General features: G+C 41.4%; 2 protein-coding genes across 2 annotated transcripts in view; both read right to left on the reverse strand.

Moving 5' to 3' along the window:
• The window catches only part of LOC311142482 (uncharacterized protein), a 43,720-nt gene extending 38,364 nt beyond the window's left edge, over positions 1-5,356 (reverse strand). Inside the window, exon 1 of the mRNA XM_084178132.1 lies at positions 5,171-5,356. Within this exon, the coding sequence (XP_084034258.1) occupies positions 5,171-5,175 (5 nt within the window). The 5' untranslated portion in view covers positions 5,176-5,356. The remainder of the gene's footprint in view (positions 1-5,170) is intronic.
• A 5,697-nt stretch (positions 5,357-11,053) lies between these two features.
• LOC311142484 (small nuclear ribonucleoprotein Sm D2-like) lies at positions 11,054-14,069 on the reverse strand. Its single transcript, XM_084178134.1, has 3 exons — positions 13,967-14,069; positions 13,298-13,477; positions 11,054-12,338 (listed from the first exon to the last, which is right to left on the reverse strand). Coding segments are annotated over exons 1-3 (366 nt in total). The 5' UTR covers positions 13,969-14,069; the 3' UTR covers positions 11,054-12,154.
• Positions 14,070-22,658: the final 8,589 nt, after the last annotated feature.

Genomic DNA, 22,658 nt, shown 5'->3' on the forward strand with positions numbered 1-22,658 from the left:
AGATATAGAAGGTGGGTTACATAAGGTGTCATAAAAGATTAGGATTGATGTTTATGGTTGTTGTCATTAGCTGTAGCACTGAGATAACAGAAACCAGCTGGCCACCATCATTCCTATAAAAGGGTGAAAGATCTCATGATATAATACATTTGTAGAGGTTTCCAAGGTTGTTTTTAATAGTCTAAATAGGTTTCCTTTCATTAGCTCCTTCCTTTCGTCTGCATTTGCATTGCGTTTGTTATGCACTAAAACGGAAGAAAGTGGACTGAAACAGAGATAGACTACCTGGATGTATCCAATAAGAAGTGCTCATTTGAGTTTTCTGTTGCAAAATGTTTTTAAATGTATTCCGCTCCATGCCATAATGAACACAACCCTGGTAGGGCATCTATCATATTGCGTTTACGCCTCTCCAATACTTTCAGATCGATGCAGAAGAAGGAGAGGAGACTTCTGAGTATTGAGGCTCACCCCAAAAAGAGGAACCAGAGCTAGCATTTAATTAGCCGACTCACACCCTGACTCACTCTTGCAAAGGTCCTTGGTAGGTTTGTGATGTATAGCCAACTCCTATGGCCAACTACAAATGTGGCCTGGTTGGCAATGTCTTTCAGCCACAGACTGTCTGACTTCACTCTGAAAACAACACAAATAAATGCATACAGATACGGAATATCCCAACCTATAGAGCATTATACAAACACTCACAGCTCCACCTTTAACCTTACTTTACAATTCAAGCAAGACAGGCTTTCTGTATATACCTATACATGGATTGCGAGTAATAGCCTACTGTCTTTTCACCTTGCTAGCTACCAGTATAAAGGCTATCACTATAATAACATAAAAACTACAGGCACTTCAGAGAAGTGAAGAAATACACATAGGCAGAAATAAGGAACGAAGATGCATTTAAAAATAGAAAGACTGAATTAAAGCGTCTCACACCTTCAAGTCTGGCTAGTGACTACAGAAATAACTGGAAACTTAGTATCAACTCTGACAGAAATGTCCCCCACCCTTTGTGTGTGTGTCCATAATAGTGTATAGTGGCATAAGAGACGGTGTCTGTCTGTAGTACTGCAGAGGTGTGTGTTTGTGTGCGTGAGAGAGAGAGAGAGAGAGCGAAACCAGTCCTGAGGAGAGGCATGAGTGACAGCTATTTTTAATGTGTGTGACTAACCACTGTCACCTCTCTGGCAGCCACATATTGAAAGACTCTGCAGCTATAAGTGATGTTAATGTGCTGACATCTCTCACAATCAGCCTTGCGTTCCTCATCCTTCCCCATCTGTTCGTTCTCCATACATCCCCTTCAGTCAAGTTTATGAAGCCTTTATTAAATGGCAAAGTGATCGTTTCATGAGTCATATGGGATAGTTTACTATACTGTAAGTAACGTAACTAATGTTTACACTTTAGCGTGAGTTCTTCTCTTAACCTCTGTTTCACCCTTTGTACTTCCTTCCTTTTAAGTTTCTTCCTCTCTCTTGAAAACAGCAAGCACAAACTTTGCACCAGTAGATAGATGGTTGACTAAATCTGACATATAGGGACTGTTTCTTGGACACTGTTTATGCTTAGTCCTGGACTACTTCAAATTGAGCAAGCTTTTTGGTCCAGGACTAGGCTTAATCTGTGTCCAGGAAACTGTCCCTATGACAGGATACCTGCTTCTCAAACAGAGTTATCATCCATCCATTCACCACTTTATCTATTGACAAGTCCATCAGATTGAGTTTCATTTACTGGCAGCATTTCCTGGGGGTTATGACATTAGTCTCCACATGATGTCATGTAATCAAGGATGAGTGTTAATGGAACCTGATTCCCACTCTGGTGGGGAGCTTTGGGGCCTTCTCCGCTGATACCTCAGGGATTAGGCTTCTGCAGTCATCCTCTATAGCTGGCTGAGAGAGGGTCTCTGCTCACATCATTACACCAGAGCTGCTGGGATAGTAATGACCTCTAAAGGATGACCTGACCTCTGAGGTCCAACCTTACTGGGGTGACTCATGCTTTTATTTGGCACCCCAAGTTTTCAGAGAAAAAAACTATATATATATATATATATGTTTTAGACTAAAAGACTAAAAACAACAGCAAATCAGCTCCAAGCAGGGCCATCACCAGAGCTTCATAACATTCAGGGTTCAGTCCTGAAGACCAGGGGCGGAGGGGTTTGAGGGTCCAAGAAAAAAAGTCATTTTCTAAAATAATTTCCTGCAATTCTACATCATTTTACATTACAATAACATGTTTTATACCACACAAATGACCAAAATGACAAGCTACTCTGACATTGACATACTGAGATCAAAAATCGAAAGACCCATTTCTTAAATGCAACCAATAGCACAGGCCAATGAAAAGAGTGGATACACAGATCTTAGGCCTACAATATGAGGAGGAAATTATAGTCCACCAACTTTCCAGTGGCACTCACGTATCCAAACTGTTTTTTTCGCACAATTGTATTTTGAAATATTGCGAAATACCTTTTAGCTGGTGCCTGCTGTTCACTGACAGCCACAACTCAACAATCAGCATGTGTGACATTTGCCGCGCGGGCTGCCCAATTGCGCGATTCCCGACTGTAGGCCTATGCGCTTTTCCACAAGGCCAAATAAGCAACAGTTATTATTATTAATTCAATGGAAAACATCAGGGAAGCTCTATTGTGTGTGTGTGTGTGTGTGTGTAGAGATGATCTGCATTGCTTTTGTTAGACTAATGATCATGAGTACTGACCTCAATTTAGCTAACATTTCCCAGCCTAATTCTAACCAAATATCCAAACCGAGATGAAGTGAAAAAAAAATCTGACATTGATTGATTTATCAAGACGAGTTCCCAAGCTTGTCTCAAAGTAGCGCAATGACGCTGTCCCAGTCAAAACGGTGTTGTAATTATCAGTTGACCACACAAGGCAATTGCTTTACATTTATTATAACCTGTGGTGTAGTGCTATTTGTTTAGGTAGCCTACCGGAGCACAATTATTTATTATTTTTACGTCATCATTTCTGAATGAATGTTGGTCCCGCCATTTAGCCTATTGAATAAAATCATTTTAGAATATACATACAATGCATCATCCATATTTCACTATTGCCTATACCCACACGTGGCTCAATGAAAATGTTATATTTTTAAAATCCTAAAACACAAAATTAGGCCTACCTTATTATACATTTTCACTGTCAATCTTGAATGACAATTCTTCAAGTTTTACAGGTGAAACGTCCATGCTACATTTGTATGCCAACCATTTGATCCCAATCAATTTCATGGGAATATGGATGTCGATCTTCTTGAATGATGTAGGCTAAGCAGCCTAACTACTGTTTAATCGAATTTTATAACAGATGGAGTTAAACACAGCCATCTGTATTTTGTTTCAATCAAAGCATATTCAACATTTCAGCACAATCATCCTAAATTGTAATAAGAAATTACGTGGTGATTTTGGTATAACAGTAGCCTAACATTATCCATGCTATTATACACGGTTTGTTATGTAGAATACTAATTAATCATTAAGTGATCTTGAGTTTCACGGAACCATAGCTCTATGAACTAAGCGGCGCAATCAGTTGACACATCTTTTTTTTTTTTATACCATCGCAGCAGTGCCAAAGATTCAGGGCTGACCCAAAATCATTCGGGGCTAAAGCCACGACAGCCAGGTCCTGGTGACGTCCCTGGCTCAAAGTTAATTTAATTTAGGAAACCTGTTCCAAAGTATTCCCACGCATAATAGAGAGATTATATGTGATCGTATACAAATATAAGCAAGGTTTGAAATTATTATGTTTTAGTCAAATATTATATTTGTTTGGGCTTCTTGCAGACAATTTGCAGTCTACAAGTTATTTGTAATTATGTTCTGGTCCCCTGACCATCCACTCAAGAAAAAAAATAATCGGCCTGCGGCTGAATCTAGTTGATGATTAGCCCAATATTGGACTAAAGGAGCCTAACGATACTTCTTAGTCCAAGGACATTACATGTTCTGTTTAAAGGGCGAATTGGATCTGGAAGCCAAAACAGCCAGATACTCCATCTAAACGTGAATCGATTCTCAATTGTGGTACGGATCTAGAAACATAAATCCCTCTACTTTCATATAACATCAAAAATAATTTCACAAATGCACACTTACTGTACACTGTTTTAACCGATTTTAACAGTTGCAGCCGACATTATTTTTCTGTGACAAGTTTGTGGAGTCGGTCTTCTATTTACACAGTTTTCACCCAGGTGTTCGGAGATGCAGATAGCTAATTGCACAGGTAGTCCGTCTATTTTCCGTAAACAAGCGCTGTAACATGGAAATATGGCAGTGTGGGAACCCTAACCCTATAAAAGGTGTGTATCAATTTAACCTTTTGTTTTTGACAATTATTTATTGCTGCTATGAAAAATAAGGTTATTATGCTTCCGAAACCATACCGCAAGCGATGTGTGTTAATGTTCAGACCGAGCGTCGCGGCTCTTTACAAAACTCATGTAATGTAATGGAACGGAGAGAGTCATGAATGATCCAGAGCTAGTTGATGATCCCTGGCCTACATCCTATCATTAAGGCCATAATGTATTCTCAGTGTCAACAACTTCAAGAAGTTGAGTTAGCAAAGTGCCACAGCGAGTTGTTTTTAATCAGAATTTTGCATAATACGAAGCTAACGTTTGCCCCATACCTAGACTGAAAGAGAGAGAATCTAGGCTACTTGAGAAAATGTGACATTGCAAATATTTTCCCCTTGAGATAGGCTACAAACTACACTGTATGGGGGCGGGCTGTAACCAGTCTTCTAAATATTATAAATTGGCCTAAATTTGCAGCAGCCTGAGTATGGTCATGTTTTATCAGATAGGTATAAAACACCGGTAGTCTACATTCACACTATTTTCCTAATGCTATGCCCCACATGTGCACAGCCTAACCATAAATCATGTTCGTAGCCTCTTTTGTTGTGAATTGTCATTTTGAGAAGAAAAAAAAAATCAATGACACACGAAAATCTACCATTGTTAGGCTACAATGTGTTCCTTTCTAAAAAATAATAATGACAATTAACACCAAGGTTGCAAACGCGACATTGTAACATTGTAGAATATCGAAACAAAACAGGCAAGTGCACAAATCAGATTTTCCACGCCCATACCTCATTGTTTGGCGAGACTGCAAATCCTCTCTCCCAAGCTAGATGTTTGGTTTCTGATGAGAAGCCGGTGTAGAAAAATAGAAGACATAAGATATAACGATGGCAAAAATGTGATACACACATGTATCAATCTAGCCACCCTAATCGGGCTGTGCACGAATGGGCGAAATAGACAGCAGCACACAACGAAAATGTCCAGGGGTATATTCACTAGGAACCAAACAGAACCAAACGGAAGCAAACAGAACGAAACGGGGAGGGACTTACCTGAATTTGTCCAATAGAAACTCTCGTAGTCTTTGTAAAACGTTTTCCGTTTGGAGTAAACAGTCTCCGTTGCAAAACGCTTAGGACTAATGATTACACCACTGGGGTGTATTCATTAGGCCTACGTCTTTCAACGGAAACCATTTACCGTTTAACAACCAAACGGAAGCAAACAGAGCAAACGGACCTAAACGGGGAGGGGCCTACCTGAATTTGTCGAATAGAACAGTTTGGAGTAAACGGTTTCTGTAGCAATACGTTTTGCAACAGACGAAACTTTTGCAACAGAATCGTAGTACACCCCTCGTTCAAGGGGAAATAAGTTCAATGGATGACTGAATGGGGTAGTGGGGCAAGCTTGTCAAATCCTATCACCATCCCTCCTCCTGCCACACCGCTCTACTCGACTACTGAAGTTTACTCCTGAAACAGAGGCAGAGATTGTTTTGGATCGTGCTAAAGGGGCTACGATTTGAATGGGGGGCTATTTTCTTTCACGTGGCGCCTGATTTCGTGTTGATCTGAGCGCCCATCCACGTAGCCCAGTGCTTCTGTCCAATTGAGCTTATTCAAATCAAATTTTATTTGTCACATTTCACATGCGCTGAATACAACAGGTTGACTTTACCGTGAAATGCTTACATTTGAGCCCTTCCTTTCCCAACAATGCGGAGTTATAAAGTAAGAAAAGTCAGCAAAAAACAAAAAAGTAAATTCTAACACAATAAAATAACAATAAGGAGACAATATACAGGAGTACTAGTACTGAGTCAATGTGCAGGGGTACAAGGTCGTTGAGATAATATGTACATGTAGGTAGTGGTAAAAGTGACTAGGCAATCAGGATAGATAATAAAGAGAGTAGCAGCAGCATATGTGAAGAGTGTGAAAGAGTGTGTGTGTGGCATCAATATGCATTTGTGTGTTTTAGGTGTGTGAGCGTATGTAGTGTGTGTGTATTGGAGTGTCAGTGTAGTATGTGTGAGTGGGTACAGTCCAGTGAGTGTGCATAGAGCCGGTGCAAGAAAGTCAGTGCAAATAAAAATGGGGTCCATGCAAATAGTCAGGGTAGCCATTTGATTAACTGTTCAGCATTCTTATGGCTTGGGGGTAGAAGCTGTTCAGGAGCCTTTTGGTCCCAGACTAGGCGCTCCGGTACTGCTTGCTGTGCCGTAGCAGAGAGAATAGTCTATGACTTGGGTGGCTGGAGTCTTTGACCATTTTTAGGGCCTTCCTCTGACACCGCCTGGTATAGAGGTCCTGGATGGCAGGGAGCTCGGCCCCAGTGATGTACTGTGCCTTATGCACTACCCTCTGTAGCGCCTTACTGTTGGATGCCAAGCAGTTGTCATACCAAGCGGTGATTTGTCTTCCTGATGTTGAAGGAGAGGTTGTTGTCTCTGACCTTCCTATAGGCTGTCTCATCGTCGTCGGTGATCAGGCCTAACACCGTCTTGTTGTCGGCAAACTTAATGTTGGTGTTGGAGTCATGCGCTGCCACACAGTCGTGGGTGAACAGGGAGTACAGGAGGGGACTAAGCACACACCCCTAAGGGGCCCCCATGTTGCGGGTCAGCGTGGCGGATGTGTTTGCCTACCTTCACCACCTGGGGCGGCGCGTCAGGGAGTCCAGGGAGCAGTTGCAGAGGGAGGTGTTCAGTCCCAGGGTCCTGAGCTTGGAGGGCACTATGGCGTTAAATGCTGAGCTGTAGTCAATGAACAGCATTCTCACATACTGTAGGTTTTCCTTTTGTCCAGGTGGGAAAGGGCAGTGTGGAGTGCAATATAGATTGTGGATCTGTTGGTGCGGTATGCGAATTGAAGTGAGTCCAGGGTGTCTGGGATAATGGTGTTGATGTGAGCCATGACCAGCCTTTCAAAGCATTTAATGGCTACAAATGTGCATGCTACGGGGCGATAGTCATTTAGACAGGTTACCTTGCAGAATTTAAAGGGGAAGCGGTGGTGCATTTGTTTACTATTGCTGATTTTGGAGAGCCTCAGGGTGTGCAGGGTTTTGTTACAGCACAGCACTAAAACACGCCTGATTCAAATAGTCAGGGTGTTGTTGAATCAGGTTAGAGGTGGAACAATACGTGCATGCACACTCTAGGATAAGGGTTAGTGATAGGCCTATTACTACTCAACATGAAAATATCAAAAGCAGAAGGATGCTTATGTTTGCAAAATATACTATGGAAATCAATTTCCCATTGGAAAGTTTGCATTTTCGTTGTCACTATTGCGCACTTACTGGCCCTATATGAGAATGAGATCAAAGTACTATTTCCAAGCCTGGAATGAAGTCACATATGGGGAAAAGAGATGGGAGACAGTGTAGCCACAAACAAGAACATTATCGTGCCGACAAATGTCTGGCTCTGCAGCAATGTGAAACCTATTGCACCAACAGTGTTTTCAGAGTTTCGAAATTTGAGGCTTTCATATCCTTTCCCAGACACCTTCACATCATTTTTTAACTTCCTGTTTACTGACAAATTGAGTAATTTATACATGGGTACTTCAAAAACGGGAATTACTTACTGAAATTACATTTGTCCAATGATTAGGCTATATATTGACATTCTAAAAGGTGACGTCTGTGGTAAAAATTGACAAATCAAGTTCAAATTGTATTAGTCGTATGTACGGGATAGGCATGGTATACATCGTCCAACGAAATGCTTACTTGCAGGTTCCTTCTCGACAATGCAACAATAAGAAATAATAAAAGATGAGAATACGAACAAAGTAAATGGCAGTAGAATAGAAAAATACATTTTAGCATAAGTATAATACAGGAAGGCACAATTTATAGTCCAATATTTACACGCGTATTGGGGAAGGGGGGGATTGGGGCTAGTGTGTAAATTGAGCAGTATAATAAGTCTTGTAGCAGCAGTGTGATGTGTGTAGCATTAATTTATATATACACTACCAGTCAAATGTTTGGACACCTACTCATTCCAGGGTTTTTCTTAATTTTTTTACTATTTTTTACATGGAATCATGTAGTAACCAAAAAAAGTGTTAAACAAATCAAAATATATTTTATATTTGAGATTCTTCAAATAGCTACACTTTGCCTTGATGACAGCTTTGAACATTCTTGGCATTCTCTCAACCAGCTTCAAGAGGTAGTCACCTGGAATGCATTTCAATTAACGTGTGCCTTCTTAAAAGTTAATTTGTGTAATTTCTTTCCTTCTTAATGCGTTTGAGCCAATCAGTTGTGTTGTGACAATGTAGGGTGGTATACAGAAGATTGCCCTATTTGGTAAAAGACCAAGTCCATATTATGGCAAGAACAGCTCAAATAAGCAAAGAAAAACTACAGTCCATCATTTCTTTAAGACATGAAGGTTAGTCAATACGGAACATTTCAAGAACTTTTAAAGTTTCTTCAAGTGCAGTTGCAAAAACCATCAAGCGCTATGCTGAAACTGGCACTCATGAGGACAACCACAGGAATGGAAGACCCAGAGTTACCTCTGCTGCAGAGGATAAGTTCATTAGAGTTACCAGCCTCAGAATTTGCAGCCCAAATAAATGCTTCACAGAGTTCAAGTCACAGACACATCGCAACATCAACTGTTCAGAGGGGACTGTGTGAATCAGGCCTTCATGGTTGAATTGCTGCAAAGAAACCACTACTAAAGGACACCAATAATAAGAAGAGACCTGCTTGGGCCTAGAAACACGAGCAATGGACATTAGACCGGTGGAAATGTGTCCTTTGGTCTGGAGTCAATAATTTGAGATTTTTGGATCCAACCGCCGTGTCTTTGTGAGACGCGGTGTGAGTGAACGGATGATCTCCACATGAGTAGTTCCCACCGTAAAGCATGGAGGAGGTGGTGTTATGGTGTGGGGGTGCTTTACTGGTGACACTGTCTGTGATCTATTTAGAATTCAAGGCACACTTAACCAGCGTGGCTACCACAGCATTCTGCAGCGATACGCCATCCCATCTGGTTTGGGCTTAGTGGGACTATCATTTGTTTTTCAACAGGACAATGACCCAACACACCTCCAGGCTGTGTAAGGGCTATTTTACCAAGAAGGGGAGTGATGGAGTGCTGCATCAGATGACCTGGCCTCCACAATCCCCCAACCTCAAACCAATTGAGATGGTTTGGGATGAGTCGAACGGCAGAGTGAAGGAAAAGCTGCCAACAAGTGCTCAGCATATGTGTGAACTCCTTCAAGACTGTTGGAAAAGCATTCCAGATGAAGCTGGTTGAGAGAATGCCAAGAGTGTGCAAAGCTGTCATCAAGGCAAAGGGTGGCTATTTGAAGAATCTCAAATATAAAATATATTTTGATTTGTTTAACACTTTTTTGGTTACTACATGATTCCATATGTGTTATTTCATAGTTGATGTCTTTACTGCTTTTGACTGGTACTGTATGTGTGTGTGTGACAGTAAAGGAGAGCACAGCTCGTGGCTGGGGTGTGTGGGGTCCTTGATGATGCTGTGGGCCTTCCTCAGGCACCGTTTCCAGTAGATGTCCTGGATGGGTGGGAGCACGGTCCCAGTGATGTACTGGGCCATCTTCACCTCCCGCTGGAGTGCCTCGCTGTCTTGGATGGATTAAAACCCGTACCAGGCCGTGATGCAACCGGTCAGGACGCTCTCGACCATGCAGCGATAGTACTGTATTTGGAGAGAAACCGGGGAGGCATGGAGAATTTATTCAGCCGCATTAGGAAGTATACGCTGTTGCGCCCTCTTGACAAGAGTGGTGGTGTTGTTGGTCCATTTTGCTGTACTGTATACCAAACTTAACATTAGTAGGAAATCCCAAATCCTCAGTGAAATCATGCAGAGTAGCCCACCACTAGAGGGCATTGAAATATCACATTCTATAGTATACAGTATGCATGCTGTACTGTAGCTCAAGGCTGAGAGGCTCATCACTGTCTGGCTATGCAAGGAAGGACCCAAGTGCCACTTTTACCACAAATGTGATGTTAGCCAATAACCTTAAACATTCCCTACTTTCTTAACAGTTTAGACTCTATACACAACATTAGGAACACCTTCCTAATATTGAGTTGCAGCCCCTTTGTCCTCAGAACAGCCTCAATTCATTGGGGCAGGGATGACAAGATGTCGAAAGCGTTCTACAGGGATGTTGGCCATGTTGACTCCAATGCTTCCCACAGTTGTGTCAAGTTGGCAGGATGTCCTTCATACACACAGGAAACTGTTGAGCGTGAAAAACACAGCAGTTGCAGTTCTTGACCCAATCAAACCATTGCACCTACTACCATACCCCGTTCAAAGGCACTTAAATATTTTGTCTTGCCCATTCACCCTCTGAACAGCACACATACACAATCCATGTCTCAATGCTTACAAATCATTTAACCTGTCTCCTCCCCTTCATCTACACTGATTGATGTGGATTTAACAGGTTACCTCAATAAGGGATCATAGCTTCCAACTGGATTCACCTGGTCAGTCGGTCATGGAAAGAGCAGGTGTTCCTAACGTTTTGTACACTGTGTATTTAACCTTTCTAGCATGGCCATCAAGCGACTTCCACCCAAGAGGGCTACAGTTTTTCAGGTTTTCCTCAGCTACATTAAATGCAAGGCTTTCATAGATATAGAGCAAAAACATGTGTTTATTAAAATATTAAACAAAGAGAATAAACATGAACAAAATGTTCCTTGTAGGAATTTTATCACCACCTCAATAATAAACAGGCCTATATCAGATTGGAGCTTTGAGTACAAAATTCAGCAGTTTGAAAAACTACAAGATCGGCCAATAATATTAATTTGTATCCATTACGTGTGTACATTTGGGTGTGGGCGTCATATCAAACAATATTAAATCATAACACAAACAGAGGGGTCATGTTCAAAAGGGCACCTTATGGTTTTGGTTTTCAACATAAGGTCACGTATGGTCAAGCAAAGTGACATCCAAACTAATAGCTCAGCTCTAACAGGTTGGAAGAAACAAATTCTGATTTAGTTGATGTTCCGTTGCAGACCATTCAAAGTAATTTCAAAACTTTTTGAAAACTTGGGCCTTACTGAAAGAGATCCAATTGCCATGATGAATCCAGTTCTGAGTCACATTCAGTAGTCAAAGAGAAAAGGTTTTCAAATGGAAAACAAAGTGTTCGGGAAATAGACCACCACTAAAAGTTTCTTCCATGTCATGCCTACAGAACTTGACCCAAGGTCACGTTTAGTAGTCAAACATTGTGGAACGTTTTATATAGAAATGTAATGAATAGAGCTGACGTGATTCCTTATTCTAGATGTCAGAGATGCATATTTGTTCCACATTATATATTTATATCTAAATGTTCCACAACGTTGTGCCCTGTTGAACGCAGCCCTGGTGTGGAGAGCAAACAAACAAATGACTGAGTGACTAAAACCATTTCATGTACTTGACAAATGCTGTGGAACGTTTTAGATTGATGTGATTGCTCATTCTAAAAAGGGGCATGAACATTCCACAACATTGTGTCCTGATGAACATGGCCCTGCTCTTGCAGTCTCTCAGCTAAAGCAGGGTAGTATTCACTAGAAACCAAACAAAAGAAAACGGACCAAAACAGGGAGGGACTACCTGAACTTGTCCAAATTATTTTTTTACAAAAAAATGTTTCCTATTGCAAAACGTTTTTCAACGGTGTGTACTAATGAATACGACCCAGTGTGGTACAGACTTTGGGTGAGATGTCAGTCTACTTCCCCCCAGTCCCAGTGATAAGAGGGTTCCTCAACACAACGATGACAGAGTCCCCTCTCAGAAACATCTTGGAGATGTACCGGTCCTTGTTCACTGGCTTGGACTTCTTTTTCCCCTTGCCACTCTTCGGGACCTCTGTCCACATCTCCTTCACATTCTCCAACACCATGTTGCAGTGCCTACATAGAGAGAACAAGACAATGTGAAATTAAACTGAACAAAAATATAAAAACGCAACAATTTAGTTTGTTTATATAAGGAAATCAGTCAATAGAAATAAATAAATTACGCTCCAATCTATGGCTTTCACATGACTGGGCAGGGGTGAAGCCATGGGTGGGCCTTGGAGGGCATAGGCCCAACCCCTTGGCAGCCAGGCCCACCCACTGGGGAGCCAGGCCCAGCCAATCAGAATGAGTTTTTCCCCACAAAATGGCTTTATTAGACAGAAATACTCCTCAGCACCCCCCCTCAGACGATCCCGCAAGTGAAGAAGCCAGATGTGGAGGTCCTGGGCTGGCGTGGTTACTTAGTTCGTAGAGCATGGCGCTTGCAACGCCAGGGTTGTGGGTTCGATTCCCACGGGGGGCCAGTAAAAAAATTAATATGTATGCACTCTAACTGTAAAGTCGCTCTGGATAAGAGCGTCTGCTAAATGACTAAAATGTAAATGTGGTCTGCAGTTGTGAGGCTGGTTGGAGGTACTGCCAAATTCTCTAAAATGACATTGGAGGCAGCTTATGGTAGAGAAATGAACATTCAATTCTCTGGCAACAGCTCTGGTGGACATTCCTGCAGTCAACATGCCAATTGCACGCTCCTTCAAAACTTGAGGCATCTGTGGCATTGTGCTGTGTGACAAAACTGAACATTTTAAAGTGGCCTTTTATAGTCCCCAGCACAAGGTGCACCTGCGTAATGATCATGCTGTTCTGAGATTTTTTATTTCAGCTCTTGAAACAGGTGACCAACACTTTATATGTTGCGTTTACATTTTTGTTCAGTGTACATGCTAATTGAAATGGGGTTTGGGATCAAACCAATAGAATAATCCAAACAAGACATGAGGTCATGATTTGAAGGTGAAATGTAGTTTATTTTCAGCCAAAATAACTCAGTCATTTCAGTTATTCATTACCTGTCGAAGGCTTTGACTCGTCCCAGTAGCTTCTTGTTATTGCGGCAGTTGACTAGAACTTGTGTGTTGCTTTTCACGGACTGGGTGAGCACAGACAGTGGTCCAGTGTTGAATTCTTCCTCCTCTCGTTTCTGCAACTCTTCTGGAGTCATCTCAGACTTGGGTTTATTCAGCAAACTCCTAGAAAGACCAAATAACGTGTCAAAACGCATCATCTAAAACCTAGCTATAGGTATTAGTTAGGTAACTGTCAAAAGTGCATAATATTAATAATAACACATGGGATTTATATAGCGCTTTACAAGGACCCAAAGTCGCTTTACAATTGAAAAAAAAACAGTAGACTAAACAAAACATCAGACTAAACAAAAAAAAGGAATAATGACAGGGGTGGGGTCAAGGAAGGGAAAGAGTGTAACATACAAGGCTAAACCTAAGCTCATTATTTTGTTTAACTATCAACAATGGTTAGCTAGCCACCTCTATAAATTGCAGCTAGATAGCTTAGCTAACGTGAGCAATTCAGATTCAAGCACGTTAACGTTAGCTAGCTAGCCTGTAGCAGAATGATTCAGAATCAACTTTGAGTAAACTCATTACAACCAAATTCCAGCAAACATTGAAAAACAAACGCATTTTGTTGATCAAATAAATGAATACTCAACTTACATGTTTGCTATTTATGTTCTGAATGAATGAGGATAAAATTCTCTTTCGGACTGAAAATCCCAAATACTTCCGGGTAAATAAAAGGCTCCTCTGCAGTCCTAACAATGGACACAATGTAGCGGCATCTACTGACAAGGAGTATAAATGCTACTACACCACAGCTAATTTATTCATTTCCCCCCTAATATATTTCAGGTATTGATTGAGATATAAATGTAAATTCAGGTTTTGTATCGTATTGATCTCAAAATAGCAACAATGGGTAACATAACCGTTTTTGCAGTCACCCTTCCTTGCCCTATGGTTAACATTGTACTGAAAATTGCATGTCATTGTGACTACTCATCTTGTGATAATCCATTCCTATGACCAATCATGATTAACTGAACAAGATATAAGATGTATTGTGAACTCTTATAACAAAAAAACACCTTCACAGACACTTTTACAGACACAAAGTTGACAACATAGGCACCATCATTCTTTGGCATGTATTTTCAAACGGTGTTATCACACACGCACACACACACACACACACAAACACTGGTGTCACCTATGTATTTCTCTTTCTTATCCCTTTAACTAAAATAATTAGCTAAGGGCATGGCTCACACCGCAGACACAGATATTTAACAGTGAAACATGCCCTCTCTTTCCTTCATGTTCAGACTGGTCAGCTCAAATTTAACTATGCAAATAAGACCTAGTGTAGTATCTGCGTATCTGTGCTGGTTCTTTGAGTCTTTTATGTCTTTCATCGTCATCAATCAGTTTAAACCAACTTGGTCCACACATCTCACACACAAAAGACGATCTATTGACATGTGCAAATGCAGTGCTTTGTGTGACTCCACATGATCTCTGCCTGATTTAGGCTATGTAGCAGTAGTAGACCTGTTCTAACACAAAAGTGTCAAACAAGTGTCATACAAGTTTAATATTTTAATTGATTAATAATGGAATTAAATTAGGAAATATGGCAACATGTTCAAATTTTCCCAAATCAGAGAATGTATTTTATAGCACTTGGGTATTTCCAATCAGTTTCAGGGGATTTCTCTCTCGCTCTCTCTCTCTCTCTCTCTCTCTGGTGTGGCTCTACTATTGATTTCCATGCTGCATCATACATTTGCATACAGTTACAGCGCAGCTCCGGAGGACATCAGGACACAGTACAGTCAACAGTCTTCTGGCTGTCTGAAAGAGGCAGCCATCCCCACAAACTGGCTCAATCAATGTTGTTTCACCGTCATTTTAACAAAACAAATCTATATTTTTCCTTCGGATGATGTTGCATCAAAGTGGAAAAGTTATCTGATTTTAAAGAAGTCATAAACGTAAAGAAGTTTCGGAAATGTCCAATCAAACGTAGGCCTAAATACAAATTTGATGTTGAACTTACATCTGTGCCCAGTGGGATGTCTGTCAAACCTGTCTACAGGAGCCTGTAGGAATTACATCATGTTCAACTACATAGAACAACAACAAAATTCACACATACAGAAACTCAGGTGTGATGACTGCTGTATGACCATTATGTGAACGTTTCAAACCTCTGTATCTGTGAATCCTTAGAGTATAAATGCAGGTCATAATCGCAGATACAGTGTATTAGCTAACAACATACCTTCAATAGATTCTCCCCTTTAGTAAGTCTGAAGAATAGGGAGGGAGACTCAGCTCTTGAAACCACTTTGTTGTATTTTTGTGTGTGATTATTTTGTGATTATTTATGAATTGTATGCACACAGACAGAGACTTAAGACAAAGGAAAGAATAAAACCAACAATCCCATCCCTCCCTCAGGACCTCCCCAACCCTTTTTTGCTTGACCTTACAGCACATGCAAAACTCATTCCACAGATGGACGAGTGTCTGTAGGTTTTCACTCGTTACTTATACTTGATTGATTAATTAAGGTCAATTAGTAAGGAACTCCCCTCACCTGGTTGTCTAGGGCTTAATTTAAAGGAAAAAACTAAAACCCGCAGACAGTCGGCCGTCCGTGGAATGAGTTTGACACCCCTGCCTTACAGTAACAACCTCTGAGGCTTACACTTTTTCTTTAGCCCCATCCGTGCTACTGACAGTTTATGAAGACAATTGAAAACCTTTCTAAGCTGAAGGATTCTCTTGCTGTGGTGTTGGGATGTTTTTCTGTTGACCTCTATGGCATTTGCATGTTGGGGTTTTGTGTCTGGCTGCTGCAGCTGTATTTGCCATTCAGAGTCCAGTGAAATGAGCCAAACAGAGTTCTGTTCTCTCTCTCTCTCTCTCTCTCTCTCTCTCTCTCTCTCTCTCTCTCTCTCTCTCTCTCTCTCTCTCTGAATTCAATTCAATTCAAAGCAAGTGAAGTAGATGAATTAAACAATACCTATTAACAGTAAATATTACACTCAGAAGTTCCAAAAGAATAAAGACATTTCAATGTCATATTATGTATATATACAGTGTTGTAACAATGTGCAAATAGTTAAAGTACAAATGGGAAAATAAATGAACATAAATATGGGTTGTATGTACAATGGTGTTTGCCCTTTCTTGTGGCACAAATCTTGCTGCTGTGATGGCACACTGTGGTATTTCACCCAGTAGATAAGGGAGTTCATCAAAATTGGGTTTGTTTTCTCTAATATGGTCATACATTTGGCAGGAGGTTAGGAAGTGCAGTTCAGTTTCCGCCTCATTTTGTGGGCAGTGTGTACATAGCCTGTCTTCTCTTGAGAGCACGGTCTTCCTACGGCGGCCTTTCTCAATAGCAAGGCTATGCTCACTGAGTCAGCACATAGTCAAAGCTTTCCTTAAGTTTGGGTCAGTCACAGTGGTCAGGTATTCTGCCACTGTGTGCTCTCTGTTTAGGGCCAAATAGCATTCTAGTTTGCTCTGTTTTAAAAATAAAATATTTCCAATGTGTCAAGTAATTCTCTTTTTGTTTTCTCATGATTTAGTTGGGTCTAATTGTGTTGTTGTCCTGGGGCTCTGTGGGGTCTGTTTGTGTTTGTGAACAGAGCCCCAGGACCAGCTTGCTTAGGGGACTCTTAAGTTAATCTCTCTGTAGGTGATAGCTTTGTTATGGAAGGTTTGGGAATCGCTTCCTTTTAAGTGGTTATAGAATTTAACGTCTCTTTTCTGGATTATGATAATTAGCGGGTATCGGCCTAATTGTGCTCTGCATGCATTATTTTGTGTTTTTCGTTGTACACAGAGGATATTTTTGCAGAATTCTGCATGCAGAGTCTCAATTTGGTGTTTGTCCCATTTTGTGAATTCTTGGTTGGTGAGCAGACCCCAGACCTCACAACCATAAAGGGCAATGGGTTCTATAACTGATTCAAGTATTTTTAGCCAGATCCTAACTGGAATGTCAAATGTTATGTTCCTTTGATGGCATAGAAAGCCCTTCTTGCCTTGTCTCTCAGATCGTTCACAGCTTTGTGGAAGTTACCTGTGGCGCTGATGTTTAGGCCGAGGTATGTACAGTTGAAGTCGGAAGTTTACATACACATAGGTTGGAGTCATTAAAACTCATTTTTCAACCACACATTTCTTGTTAACAAACTATAGTTTTGGAAAGTCGGTTAGGACATCTACTTTGTGCAAGACACAAGTAATTTGTCCAACAATTGTTTACAGACAGATTATTTCACTTATAATTCACTGTATCACAATTCCAGTGGGTCAGAAGTTTACATACACTAAGTTGACTGTGCCTTTAAACAACTTGGAAAATTCCAGAAAATGATGTCATGGCTTTAGAAGCTTCTGATAGGGTAATTGACATAATTTGAGTCAATTGGAGGTGTACCTGTGGATGTACAATAGTACGCAAGTATAAACACCATGGGACCACGCAGCCGTCATACCGCTCAGCAAGGAAGAAGCCACTGCTCCAAAACCGCCATAAAAAATCCAGACTACGGTTTGCAACTGCACATGGGGACAAAGATTGTACTTTTTTGAGAAATGTCCTCTGGTCTGATTAAACAAAAATAGAACTGTTTGTGGAAAAATGGCTTAAGGACAACAAAGTCAAGGTATTGGAGTGGCCATCACAAAGCCCTGACCGGAATCCTATAGAAAATGTGTGGGCAGAACTGAAAAAGTGTGTGCGAGCAAGGAGGCCTACAAACCTGATTCAGTTACACCAGCTCTGTCAGGAGGAATGGGCCAAAATTCACCCAACTTATTGTGGGAAGCTTGTGGAAGACTACCCGAAACGTTAAACAATTTAAAGGCAATGCTACCAAATACTAATTGAGTGTATGTAAACTTCTGACCCACTGGGAATGTGATGAAAGAAATAAAAGCTGAAATAAACCATTCTCTCTACTATTATTCTGACATTTCACATTCTTAAAATAAAGTGGTGATCCTAACTGACCTAAGACAGGGAAGGTTTACTAGGATTAAATGTCAGGAATAGTGAAAAACTGAGTTTAAATGTATTTGGCTAAGGTGTATGTAAACTTCCGACTTCAACTGTATAGTTTTTTGTGTGCTCTAGGGCAACGGTGTCTAGATGGAATTTGTATTTGTGGTCCTGGCAACTGGACCTTTTTTGGAACACCATTATTTTTGTCTTACTGAGATTTACTGTCAGGGCCCAGGTCTGGCAGAATCTGTGCAGAAGATCTAGGTACTGCTGTAGGCCTTCCTTGGTTGGTGACAGAAGCACTAGATCATCAGCAAACATTATACATTTTACTTCAGATTCTAGTAGGGTGAGGCCGGGTGCTGCAGACTGTGCTAGTGCCCTCGCCAATTTGTTGATACAGTGGGGAAAAAAGTATTTAGTCAGCCACCAATTGTGCATAGGTACACGTCAACTATGACAGACAAAATGAGGGGAAAAAATCCCGAAAATCACATTGTAGGATTTTTAATGAATTTATTTGCAAATTATGGTGGAAAACAAGTATTTGGTCACCTACAAACAAGCAAGATTTCTGGCTCTCACAGACCTGTAACTTCTTCTTTAAGAGGCTCCTCTGTCCTTCACTCGTTACCTGTATTAATGGCACCTGTTTGAACTTGTTATCAGTATAAAAGACACCTGTCCACAACCTCAAACAGTCACACTCCAAACTCCACTATGGCCAAGACCAAAGAGCTGTCAAAGGACACCAGAAACAAAATTGTAGACCTGCACCAGGCTGGGAAGACTGAATCTGCAATAGGTAAGCAGCTTGGTTTGAAGAAATCAACTGTGGGAGCAATTATTAGGAAATGGAAGACATACAAGACCACTGATAATCTCCCTCGATCTGGGGCTCCACGCAAGATCTCACCCCGTGGGGTCAAAATGATCACAAGAACGGTGAGCAAAAATCCCAGAACCACACGGGGGGACCTAGTGAATGACCTGCAGAGAGCTGGGACCAAAGTAACATAGCCTACCATCAGTAACACACTACGCCGCCAGGGACTCAAATCCTGCAGTGCCAGACGTGTCCCCCTGCTTAAGCCAGTACATGTCCAGGCCCGTCTGAAGTTTGCTAGAGTGCATTTGGATGATCCAGAAGAGGATTGGGAGAATGTCATATGGTCAGATGAAACCAAAATAGAACTTTTTGGTAAAAACTCAACTCGTCGTGTTTGGAGGACAAAGAATGCTGAGTTGCATCCAAAGAACACCATACCTACTGTGAAGCATGGGGGTGGAAACATCATGCTTTGGGGCTGTTTTTCTGCAAAGGGACCAGGACGACTGATCTGTGTAAAGGAAAGAATGAATGGGGCCATGTATCGTGAGATTTTGAGTGAAAACCTCCTTCCATCAGCAAGGGCATTGAAGATGAAACGTGGCTGGGTCTTTCAGCATGACAATGATCCCAAACACACCGCCCGGGCAACGAAGGAGTGGCTTCGTAAGAAGCATTTCAAGGTCCTGGAGTGGCCTAGCCAGTCTCCAGATCTCAACCCCATAGAAAATCTTTGGAGGGAGTTGAAAGTCCGTGTTGCCCAGCGACAGCCCCAAAACATTACTGCTCTAGAGGAGATCTGCATGGAGGAATGGGCCAAAATACCAGCAACAGTGTGTGAAAACCTTGTGAAGACTTACAGAAAACGTTTGAGCTGTGTCATTGCCAACAAAGGGTATATAACAAAGAATTGAGAAACTTTTGTTATTGACCAAATACTTATTTTCCACCATAATTTGCAAATAAATTCATAAAAAATCCTACAATGTGATTTTCTGGATTTTTTAAAATTATTTTGTCTGTCATAGTTGACGTGTACCTATGATGAAAATTACAGGCCTCTCTCATATTTTTAAGTGGGAGAACTTGCACAATTGGTGGCTGACTAAATACTTTTTTCCCCCACTGTATATATTTTGAAGAGCGTGGGGCTTAAACTGCATCCCTGTCTCACCCCACGGCCCTGTGGAAAGAAATTTGTGTTTTTTGCCAATTTAAACCACACACTTGTTGTTTGTGTACATGGATTTTATAATGTTGTATGTTTTTCCTCCAACCCCACTTTTCATCAATTTGTATAGCAGACTCTCATGCGAAATTGAGTCAAAAGCTTTTTTGAAATCAACAAAGCATGAGAAGACTTTGCCTTTGTTTTGGTTTGTTTGTTTGTCAATTAGGGTGTGCGGGGTGAATACGTGGTCTGTCGTACGGTAATTTAGTAAAAAGCCAATTTGACATTTGCTCAGTACATTGTTTTCACTGAGGAAATGAACTAGTCTGCTGTTAATGACAATGCAGAGGATTTTCCCAAGGTTGCTGTTGACGCATATCCCACGGTAGTTATTGGGGTCAAATTTATCTCCACTTTTGTGGATGGGGTGATCAGTCCTTGATTCCAAATATTGGGGAAGATGCCAGAGCTAAGGATGATATTAAAGAGTTTAAGTATAGCCAATTGGAATTTGTGGCCTGTGTATTTTATAATTTAATTGAGGATACCATCAACACCACTGGCCTTTTTGGGTTGGAGGGTTTGTATTTTGTCCTGTAGTTCATTCAATGTAATTGGAGAATCCAGTGGGTTCTGGTATTCTTTAATAGTTGATTCTAAGATTTGCATTTGATCATGTATATTTTTTTGCTCTTTGTTCTTTGTTATAGGGCCAAAAAGATTGGAGAAGTGGTTTACCCATACATCTTCGTTTTAGATAGATATCTCTTCGTGTTGTTGTTTGTTTAGTGTTTTCCAGTCTATCGATTCTTCAATTACATTGAGCTGATTTCTGACATGCTGTTCCTTCTTTTTCCATAGTTTATTTCTGTATTGTTTTAGTGATTCACCATAGTGAAGGCGTAGGCTCAGGTTTTCTGGGTCTCTATGTTTTTGGTTGAATAGGTTTCTCAATTTCTTTCTTAGGTTTTTGCATTCTTTATCAAACCATTTGTCATTATTGTAACTTTTCTTCAGTTTACTGTTAGAGATTTTTAGATTTGATAGCGAAGCTGAGAGGTCAAATATACTGTTTAGGTTTTCTACTGCCAAGTTTACTCCTTCACTATTACAGTGGAAAGTTTTGTCCAGGAAGTTGTCTAAAAGGGACTGGTAGTTTTTTGGTAGGTTTCGACACTACTTTCCTTCCATCTATAGCATTTCTTAATATTATTCAGTTCCTTTGGCTTTGATGCCTCATGATTGAGTATTGCTCTGTTCAAGTAGACTGTGATTTTGCTGTGGTCTGATAGGGGTGTCAGTGGGCTGACTGTGAACGCTCTGAGAGACTCTGGTCTGAGGTCAGTGATAAAGTAGTCGGGGGGGGGGGGGGGGGGGCACTGCTGCCTTGTATAGGTGGACCTGGTCGTAAAGGCTGTTCAAGTCCAGGGTGGAGTGGTGGGCCAGGTAGACATTTGGTTTTGAGGCACAGTCAAGGGAAATACTTGCGTTTACCTGCTGTATGGTAGCAGGGTGGAAGTCTTTTTGTGGTAGCAGGGTTGAGACAACCACTTGAGTGCTGTGGCCACCCTTTCCTGCTGTGTTCTCAGGTCGTTTGTGCCTGTGTATATTATTATGTGGTTGGGTGATCCTAGTTGGTCCTCAGACAGAAGGTCTAGGGTGCGCTGGGTGTTTGGACACCAGAGTTTAGACACTGTGTTTGGGAAAACGTTTATTTTCTTGTATGTATTTCCCGTTTGAGTCCATAAGGAGTACAATCTGTGGCTTGTGTATGTCCACAGTGGGTGTGGGGGGGTCGTCAGGAAGGCTATCAGGGGGTGCTCAGAGGGGTTGGGATCCCCTGGGCTTGGGGTTCTTCATTTGTTTGTCGAGGCTATGGTCAGGGTCTAGGGTGTACTGTTCTGCTGCGGTGTTGAGACTTTGGTCAGGATCTGAGGTGGGCTGTTCTGCTGGCTTCTCTGCGGGGGTGGCCACCTCTTTAACGGGTTGTTCTCTGTCATCCGTCATCGTTCTCACCTTCTCCTCCAGCACTCTGATCCTCTCCTCTAGTGCTCTGTTCTTCTCCTGCTCCTGTTCTTTCTCCAGTTGATGTTGTCTCACCACAGTCCAGAGTGCAGACATGTCTCTCTCCACCTCTAGCTCTCCAGGTCTAGTTAAGGGGGTGTTGTTGTGCTGGACTGTTGTCTGAGTCTGTGCTGACTGGAGTGTAATCACCTGCTGTTCCAGCTCCACCTGCCTTACCTCCAGCTGGGTGAATTTATCCTTCATTTCAATGAGGGAGTAGTACTCTGTGCTGGGAAGTTGACTTTCCACTTGGGGT

Source organism: Coregonus lavaretus (genome assembly GCF_964263955.1).
Source record: "Coregonus lavaretus genome assembly, chromosome: 15".
Lineage (NCBI taxonomy): Eukaryota > Metazoa > Chordata > Actinopteri > Salmoniformes > Salmonidae > Coregonus > Coregonus lavaretus.

What these genes read in the sequence shown, in the direction of transcription:
- LOC311142484 (XM_084178134.1), bottom strand. An exon ending in CGAGTCAAAGCCTTCGACAG is followed by an intron (nt 12,339 to 13,297) that starts GTAATGAATAAC and finishes CTCTCTATGTAG; the next exon opens with GCACTGCAACATGGTGTTGG.